The sequence below is a fragment of the Coenobita brevimanus genome, chromosome 22, assembly GCF_032717465.1.
Source record: "Coenobita brevimanus isolate Jiangsu-jjx chromosome 22, ASM3271746v2, whole genome shotgun sequence".
In the NCBI taxonomy this organism is placed as follows: Eukaryota; Metazoa; Arthropoda; class Malacostraca; order Decapoda; family Coenobitidae; genus Coenobita; species Coenobita brevimanus.
In genome coordinates, this window is record NC_136975.1 from 34,455,278 (window position 1) to 34,465,418 (window position 10,141).

At 39.8% G+C, this 10,141-nt stretch overlaps 1 protein-coding gene and 1 non-coding gene across 4 annotated transcripts in view; one reads left to right on the top strand and one right to left on the bottom strand.

Moving 5' to 3' along the window:
- LOC145392515 (uncharacterized) overlaps positions 1-8,025 on the top strand; it is a 356,359-nt gene extending 348,334 nt beyond the window's left edge. For all 3 annotated transcript variants that reach the window (XM_080266909.1, XM_080266907.1, XM_080266908.1), the window contains one exon: positions 7,398-8,025. In XM_080266909.1, coding sequence (XP_080123035.1) covers positions 7,398-7,508 — 111 coding nt within the window. In that variant the 3' untranslated portion in view covers positions 7,509-8,025. The remainder of the gene's footprint in view (positions 1-7,397) is intronic.
- Positions 3,219-3,337, bottom strand: LOC145392603 (5S ribosomal RNA). Its single transcript, XR_013896034.1, has one exon. It is a non-coding gene; the product is annotated as a 5S ribosomal RNA (ribosomal RNA).
- Positions 8,026-10,141: the final 2,116 nt, after the last annotated feature.

The window sequence follows — 10,141 nt, forward strand, 5'->3', positions numbered from 1 at the left end:
CATTCACCTTTAGATTCCGTTTCTTACACACTCTCCCAAACTCATCCACCAAGCCCTGCAGCTCCCCTTCGTCTTCGCTTTACAACACAGTATCATCTGCAAACAACAGTACAGGGAGTTTCCAAACACTGCCCCCTCTCATTATGGCCACTTCAACATCAACTGCCCCACCTTGTATCTCTTCTTTAACCCCATCCATATACAGATTGAACATCCATGGAGACATGACATATCCATGTTTCAATCCAGCCTTCAAGTAGAAAAATTCACTCGCACTGCAGCCTTAGCACCCTCATACATACTCTTCACAGCATTCAGCAACTTCCCATCTACTCCATATATTCTTAATACTTTCCACAATTCTTTTCTATCCACCCTATCATATGCTTTCTCCAAATCCATGAAGGCCGCATACAACTTCTTTCCTATCTCTCTATCTATTGCCAGATGCCTTAATCCCTTATACGGGGTGGCCACAAACAAATCTCCTTCACGTCACCCTGTCCCCCGCCATTTCACTGCCCTGCTCCACACACCCCTCTCTCATATACCTCTCCACTCCATCCCTCCATCTCATCCTTGGCCTTCCCCTCCCTCTCTCCCCCTCCACCACATTCACATACACTCTCCTCGTCAGTCTCTCACTCTCCACCCACATGGCCGAACCACCTCAGTGTGTTTCCCCTAATGCTTCCTGTCACATCCACATCCACACCACAGTGTTTTTCACATCCTTATTTGTCAATCTGTCTCTCCATGTGACTCCATAGGCTCCTCTCAAATAACTCATTTCCACTGCTTTCACTCTTGACTTGTGTTCCTCCAACAACGTCCAAGCTTCATTTCCATATGTCAGAGTTGGTATCGCAATACTGTCATGTAATAATTTTTCACTTCCATGCTCACTTCCCTGTTTCTTATCACTGCCTTCAAGAAGCCAGCAGCCTTTCTTCCTTGTTGTACCCTTTCAAGCACTTCACCCTCCAAACTTCCATCCTTACTTATCATACAAGCCAAGTACTTAAACGTATTCACATTTTCCATTTCCGCACCATCCAACCTCACTGTACATTCACTGACTTTGCCTCTCTCAAAGACCATAACTTTACTCTTCCCTACATTCACCTTTAAATTCCGTTTCTTACACACTCTCATTTTTCCCTTCTCAAGAAACTTTTCCACTAGAGATCTAATACTGAATATCTGATCTACGCAACCTTTTTGCTTCCTAAAATCTCCGTGTTCTTCTCCAACTAATTCTTCTGTTATTTTCCTAACTCTGTCAAGAAGTATCGTATCATATACTTCTTCTGTTACACTAAGAAGACAAATGCTCCTGTGCTTACCACACACTTCTTTTTCCCCTTTTCCTTTGTTCAGGGGAATAATTATACCGGACTTCCAATCCTCCGGGACTCTACCTTCCTCCCAGGCCAGTCTGCCCATCATCCACATCCATTCTACTACTGTCTCTCCCCCAGGCTTCAGCATTTCACCACACACTCCATCAATTCCTTAGGCTTTCCCCATTTTGACATTCTTTGTTGCTTTCACAACTTCCATCCTACTGATTTCTTCCACTCTTCTCACATCCCTCCTTCTCCCAGCCATTCCCCAGCCACTTATACTTACATTACTTTCTTTCTCTGTGTTCAGCAATCCTTAAAATGTTCTCTCGATCTGCTCACTCTTTCTCCCTTCTCCACTAGTAATCTACCATTTTTATCTTTCACTCCCTGACCACTTCACTGCCACCTTGTCTAACTCTCTTTACCTCTTTCCAGAACATATTCCTACATTCCCTCCACTTCACACTCAAATTCCTTCCAAATTCCTCATCCACTCTCTTCTTACTCTCTCATTATTTTCACCTTTCTCTTCCTCTCTACATATACCTCTCCCTTCCGTCTTTCAACTTCTTCCACGCCCCTGTTTCTCATCCACTCATTATTTGCTTCCTTCTTTTGTGCCACAGCCTGTCGCACCTCTTCATTCCACCATGCTATTCCTTGCACCCCCTTTCATCTTCTCTTCACCCCACACACCACCTCACATGCTGCACAGATTTTTTTGTGTGAATATCTTGCACACAACTTCCATGTCCGCCATCTGCTCCAAATCATTCTTACCCAGTCGCTTCTCCACTTCTCTCTTATATTCTGTCTCTTTCTCATCCTCTTGTAACCTTTCCACTCTTCTTGCATATACTACTTCCTCCCCTTCCCTTCTTCTATTTCTCCATTTCAGTTGTACCTTGATTCTAAGTGCTACCACGAGGTGGTCAGAAAGTCCCCCCAACCTCTATATGCTCTTGCATCCATTACGCACTTTCGCATCCTTTCATCCACACACACATAATCAGTCATTGCCTTCCGTTCATTCAGTTCACCACTCACCCTTCTCAACACTTGCCATGTATACCTATGGATCATCTTGTGCCTAAAGAGGGTATTTGTTATCACCAACCTGCTCTCACTGTGTTTTTTATGCTGGAGCCCATAGATCTAAGGATTGTAGTTACAAATTCTCCCAGACACACCTACTGCTCTTCCTTAAGACATCAAGAAACTAACACTAATCCACAATCGGCTGCCCATTTTGCATCAAGTAGAGACTGTCCATTTATGATTGCTCATAGGAACAGATTGATTGAAAACACCAGCTTTGACCATTCAAAAAACTGTCCCTCATGAACTGGTAAGGTTGGGTCTTTTAATATTCGCTCCATCCTTAACAAGATAGACTATAACCCTTAAACAGCGGGCTACTCTCCAGTTTCACATCCTTGTGGGATGAATTATTTTGGAAAAAATAAAATGTTATGAAATCAGGCAAAACATGCAGAAATGGATCAGAATAGCTGAAAAAACAAAGAGTTTGATGTTACTTCAAATTGTGTGCAGGCTGGGTGGTGGTGAGAGATGAGTGAGTGGGGTGGTGGCACATCAAGGCCACTCTTAGTGGCACACGATTGAAAGCAGGCTGGCATAGAGTCTTGTTTTCTGCTCATGTTTGTAACAGCAGCCTAAAATATATTATTCTTACATTATGTGCACTGGTCTGTCTCTTCGTAGTGCACTTTGAACAGCACACATCATTCATTCATTCATTCATTGCCAGACACCATGTATCCCAAACGGGGTGGTCAAGGGCTTAGAGTTAATTGTTTTACAGGAAGGGGCACTAATCCTCCACCAACCCCACTTGACACGTAGGGATGCCAACAGCATCTGGTGTTCCCAGGCGGTCACCTATCCAAGTACTAACCAGACCCAACGTTGCTTAACTTCACTGATCGGATGGGAAACGGTGTACGCAACGTGGTATGGCCGTTGAAAATTAAATATTGCGAGGATTCGAACCAGCGCTTGCAACTTCGTGAGCACAGCAGCTTTCCAAGTGAGCTATTTAGGAACCCAACAGCACACACTATATTATAATGTAATTTTTTTCTTATCTTACGTCTCTACAGTTTATAATCTTACGTACGTAAATATTATGTACGGCTGTATATCACAACAGTTTAGTGTGTGGTATTCTGTAAAGCAATTGATACAGAGACCCACACCACACTCAGGGCACCACGTAGTCACATCTCTGCATTTATCTGGGCATCTTGCTGAAATCTTGCACTCAACACATTTCCTCTGTTGTTTACGGCCACATGCATCAACTGGAAGTGACTCGAGGTGGTGTCATGAGATATATTCACGTCCTAACAGGCACTGTTGCCATATCTCCCATTTGTTTCATATAATAGGCCCGTAGGATAGGAATACGTTCAGGAACGTCAACCGCCCTTTCATTAGCGGACGTTCGGGAACGTTTACTGCCCTTTAGGGGTTATTGAAGCTCTAAATCAGCACAAGCTTGACATTTTGTGCTTGACGGAAACCTGGTTGTACGAGTCTGGTATCAATATTATCTGTAGTGCTTTGCCTAAGACACATTCTGTTTTAAGTATTCCCAGGCATGCGCTAATTATTCTGGAGGAGGTGTAGCACTCATCTACTCAGCAGCATTCGCAATGTTTCTTTCATAGACTGACCTAACCCCATCTTCATTTGAATTTATGGAAGTATTGATAAATTTCCATCAGGAAACCATTAGAATTGCAATTGTTTATTGACCAGGTAATCCGGGCACAGATCGAGGTTTTAAGGAGTTTTGGCAGTTTCTCTGTGTTTTCTCTTAAATCTGGGGGACTTCTTGTTTGCAGTGATTTCTGTTATTGGGTTGACAGTCCGCAGTCAAAAACCATTTTCTTCAGAATTCTTTGAGTTGATCAACCAAAAAAAAATTTTCAGTCATGTGAGTGATCCAACTCATTCCTTGGGACATGTCCTTGACTTTATCTTGTCCCCTGTCGGTTGCAGGTCCATATCTGATGTGTAGGTTGACTCAGTTGACCCCCTTATCTCTGACCATGCTCTGATCACTTTTAGTTTTGATATCCTGAACCCCCTTCCTGTAAAAGGTCATCAGGTTCAGAAATTACAGGAACGTTGACCGCTATTCCATGTGTCTTGAAGCTGATCAGCGTTTAGACTATACAATATTGACGATTCATATTTTTCTTCTGATGATTTGGTTGATATATATATCAATGAGCTTGGGTCAGTTTTTGATCATTACTGTATTGTCCTGAGGTAGTAAACAATCATTGTACGTGATAATTCTCGGTAGTATGATCCATACAGTAATTCTTTACATAGACTACGTAGAAAGGCAGAACATGAGTGGCACATGCAGCGGACCAAGTTTATTCATTTGTGTTATGTTTATGCGAGAAGAGCAGTTGTTTACTTTGTAAAAGCTCAAAAGGCAAGGTAATATCAAAACAAAGTTGATTCATGTGGTTGTTATAAAAAAAAAAACTGTTCACAGTTATGAACAATTTGGTTAGTCAGAGGAATGTCACTGTTAAACCAACTTCTGTATCTAATGCCCAGTTGGCTTCTGATTTTGCTTCATTTTTTACAATTAAGATATCTTGCTTAAGAAATTATTTAGAAAACAGTTCTTGTAGTGAAGTGTACTCAGTTGACTTCCAATCACGGCACACAGGGGGTCATTTGCCTTCATCCTCAGGATGTAAATAAGTCATATGTTACATTTGAGAGCTTAACAAAACATTTTGCCCACTTGATCTTTGTAACATGTAGCAACTATCTAATGTGTACGAGTATGCAGCAGACTTTATCTGCAACATAATAAGTAGATGCTTTGTGCAGTCTGAGAAATGTGCCTTGCTTAGGCCCTTACTCAAGAAACCCAGCCTTGATGTTGAGAGCATGACAAATTATTGTCCTGTCTGTAACCCACCCTTCTTATCCAAGATTATTGAGTGGGCCATACTTGATCAACTCTCACCAGTACTGGAACATAACAGAGTTGCTCCTGTTGTTCAGTCAGCATAGGGAAAATACCATTAAACCAAAATTGCGTTAACAAGGATTCATAGTGATTTGATGGCAAACACTTGTAGTGGGATGACCTCTCTCGTAGTTCTGTTGGATCTGTCAGCAGCCTTTGACACAGTAGATCATAAACTATTGTTGGATGATATGTATTTCTGTGGCATTCGTGACAGTGCTCTTTTGCTCCTTAAGTTGTATCTGTCAGGCAGATCTCAGAGAGTAGATGTTGATTACACTAGCTCAGATTCTGCTCCCCTTCAGTTCGTAGTTCCTCTAGGATCATTTTGGGTCCAATTCTGTTTACGGTCTACACGAGTAGTTTATTGTCTTTACTTGATGCCCACAACATGTCCTATCATTTTTATGCTGATGACACTCAGCTCTATGTTAAGATGTCAGATATTAATGACACCAAGACTAAGCTTGAATCTCTGTTGTCGGATATTAAGATTTGGATGGCAAGGAAGAAGTTTAAGCTAAATGATGGTAAAGCTGAGATCATTATCATCAGAGGAAACAGAAGGGGTGATGACACTGATAATGCTCTGGTTTTGAACACTGGTGTGTCCCAGCTTCATCCAGTGAGTTCTGTTTGATATCTGGGTGTTTACTTATAATTTTTGAAAGGAGGAGCTCCAGGCACTGGGAATATATTGTTATTTACTAAGACAGAGTGAGATGTGTAAGTTAGATGGAAATGAGTAGAGCCAAAAGCAGGCAACTAGCTGTGAATGAACATTAACAAAGGAGGCAGGTTGATATCACCTGGTGCATTTTTATGTAAATAGCTTATTTTTCACAGAAGGAGCTACAGACACTAAGAATAATTTGTGTATTAAAAGTGACAGTGCTACAGACACTAAGAATATTTTATTGTTTATTAAAAGTGAGAGTGAGATGTGTAGATGGAAATGGGAAGAGCCAGCAGCAGTGACTGGCAGCTTGGTACGATGCTGCTGCCAGTGCATGCCTTGGAAATACAGTACAGTAATTGATAAATACTCAGCAATTCCTATCTGGGAAAAAAAAAAAAAAAAAAAAGTTTATGCAGTACTCAAAACCATTAAAAAATATCCTTGTGATAATGAGGGTGTACTGTAGTTTACCTCCACTGAATCACTGTTTTATAACCAATGTAAATTGTACCTCATACAAGGCGTGCAGCTTGGCCTGTGCAGACCTTCATTGTGCCACATATGAAATCTGGAGCTCGGCAAGTGTTAAGTGTGAGTGGGGCAAAACAGCTTGTGGAAACACCCTATTTTTCCCATATATCCCTCACCAGTAACATGGGTTAAAAAACACTTTCCACTGCCAGAAGGTTAAAAACTAAGATCACCACTGTATTCAGAGCTTTGTATGGGAGCCTGCATAAAATTTTCCCTAATTGAATCAGTTGTGGTGACAATAAGTAATGTATTAACAATGCTACTTCATTCTCTTCCATATATTTATTATAACTATATTAACCATGACCATATGTGTATTGTAAGAATGCTTTTCCTTTCTGCATCCATCCCAGTATCCAGTGTTGCAAAAAAAAAAAAAAGAAAAAAAAAAAGTTATGTACCAGTGACAATGGACACATAGCCTGGAAAGGCAGGTGATGGGTATATGCTGAGATGATTTGGTGACAGACAAACATCACACTTCTGGTCAGTTTTTTGTATTGATACATGTCTTCTCTTTGTGTTGGATATGTACTCTAAGAGAATAATGTGTTTTATTACTATGCTGACTTTTCAGAGGAGTCTTTTCCCCTCCATAAGAGGAAAATGGTTTTCCCCTCCATAGGAGGAAAATGGTTTTGGATTTACAATAACTCCATGTATGATTTACTGGGAATTTTTTCCTTGTGTTTATTATGAATTTTACAATCCCTGAAATAATTTCACACTAGGAACTATAATTCCATGACTTATTTCTCATTAAACATTAATGAAAAAAATCTATATCAAGTGAAAATGATGCCTCCAGAATGCCAACTTGTTGTCTGCTGTGCTGTGCCTGGTGAAGGAGTTAGACTACACCAGCCTGGAAGTGGTGGAGATGGCCGTCCGCTGTCGCATGGAGGAGCTTGATGACTGAGGTTCTTGTGTGTGGAGTTTACCTCTAGCTTCAGTGCTAGAGATGTATGCTCTCCAGCACACCCATCCCAAAGAACATGCCTCATTAATTTTTGCAGCCCCTGACATGTAGGTCTTTTGATAAACACATCTTGATTCATACTTGTTAAGATAATTTAGTACATGCTAGTGTAATATATTACATAGTATATGCTTCTTGCAAAACACACACACACACACACACACACACTGTATAGAACATTATGTTGCACTGTGCATGGTACCATTTCTCATTCATTGCTGTCATGTGTCTCCAGCCTTTCTGCAGTATGTGTTTGTGCAAGAGAGATGCATCTAATACTTGAACAAGTCTGTATGTAGGATTCATGGCTCCAGTGTTCAGTTTGTAGGATTCATGGCTCCAGTGCTCAGGAAAGGAAAAAAATGGTAAGCATTTACAGTAATATGTATTTTTTGTCTTAAGATCAATGAATGGCAGCCATTATGTAGAACACATTGACAGTACTTTTTTTTCCATTAGCAGCTCTAACGTATGTCATAATAAATAGATGTGCTTTTTTTTTTTTTCACTTGGGAGTAGCTGGTTTAGATATCTACTTTTCACTTTTATAGATGTTAGACATTTAGAATAATTTTTACTAAAGATTTCTCACTCATTTTTTTAGGTGATATATTTTTTATCATGTATCAGCTAATGAACTAGCAGTCAGTCTGTTTGCTGGTAATACTATGTTAGTGATGTTACATATTGTAAAGTTGTTTTCCCCTGGTTACTTTGCATTACATTTTTTAAAATATTAATTGTTATTGCTTAAGTAATCTTATTCCTTTTCTTGGGCAGTGAAGTATAGCACTGTTGACGGAATCCATTCCCATATTGTGTTGTAGATTCTCATGGAGGTGGTCTCATAATATCATCTGTGTTTTGAATCTCATTGTTGAAGTGATGGTGGAGTGGTTGGAGTAATATGTTTTGAGTTAGGAGGATGGTAATGTACTTAATGATAAAAGATTCTCTTGAAGCTTTAACCTCATAGTATATTAATGCCAGTACCTTACTAGACATTATTAAGTTTTTTTTATAAGTATAGAAGTTAGTAAGTTATTTAACCTTCATAGTACAACTGAACATCATTGCAGTGCAATTAGAAATTTATTGTGTATATTATTTTTCATTTGTATTGGTATAGAATTTTCAGAAGGGTTTCTGTACCAACATTAACAGCTGTGAATAAAAGTTTTAACTAACTGTCCATTGATGTTTAGTTCAAATATGTGAAAAGTTATTAATATAAGGTGGAGGTATGCAGTTCGGATGTTTTTCTGTGGAAGCCAAATTTAGCATAAGGCATGAGAAATTTAATTTACAGTAAACCCTCGATATAACGAACCCCGGTATTGTGAATTTTGGATATAACGAACGGCCAAATCGCAATTCTCAAGGATTTTGCAAACAAAGGTCGCTAAATGTAGGGGAAGGTTGCATATCAGCCCACTGTGACAACAGCATCCCTTCCTGGCACAGTAAGTGTACTTTAACCCACCGCGTGCCATGCTGTTTTAAAACGGTCTAGCAAAAATCAGTGGTCAGTGCCAGTGCCATTTTAAGACGGTTGAAAATTTAAACATTCACTGTGACCACATTTTTCAAGATTCGTGGGTAGAAATTGGCATGCATATATGTTAACTGTTCCTCTTTCATGCCCAAGGCGGTCAAGGCCATACACCCACTCACTTCCCCCCCCCCCACTCGCTCTGCCTCACTCTGCCTGTATGCCTCACCCAGTGCTGTATATAGTGAAGGCATGTTGTAAATATTTTCACATAAGTGAAGGGACTATACACAGTGAAATCAAGTTGTAAATATTTTATTGTAAGTGTAAGAACTATACATAATGATGTCAAGCTGTAAACACCTTCTTGTAAGTGCCAGGACTGTTCATAGTGAAGTCATGTTGTACCTATCTTCAAGTAAGTGTAAGACAATGCATTCACTTTGAGACAGACACGCAAATTGTGACAGATGTTGAAGTAATAAGTAATCAGAAAAGTGTACTGAACATTGCTATACCTTCCCAACATAAAATACCTGAGTCTACCTTACATAGAAAACGGCTTTCTCTCACCCAATTGGCGAGCATGAGAGAACGGGAATACCTGTATGTGAGTATGCAGGACTCAATAAAACCCATTTCTGAGCTTTGGTGAGTATTTTAATGGTGAAATTTGTTGTTTTCACATCAAAATCCATCATTTTAGCCAATAAAAAAATGGTCAGAAAATGGCCGGCACAGGGGTGACCAGTAGGGCTAAAAATAGCTGGCACGGTATTGTTTGACATGTACAACTTCATAAACCATTGAATTCCCCATGTAAAACTTCATAGAGTTAGCTTAGGTTATGTTTGAGCACGTAGGACCAAACGACTCCCCTTATATAGCGAACTGATTTCGGTAATCCCTCAGAAATACTGAACCCTTTGTATATAGCAAACTTTCGGATATAGCGACCCACCCCTCCTCCCAATTAGTTCGTTATATCAAGGATTTACTGTACCATTAGATAGATCATAATGTTGACTCAATCACACTACTGAAATTGTATTTTAAAAATGTTTGTAATTTCATTAGGTAC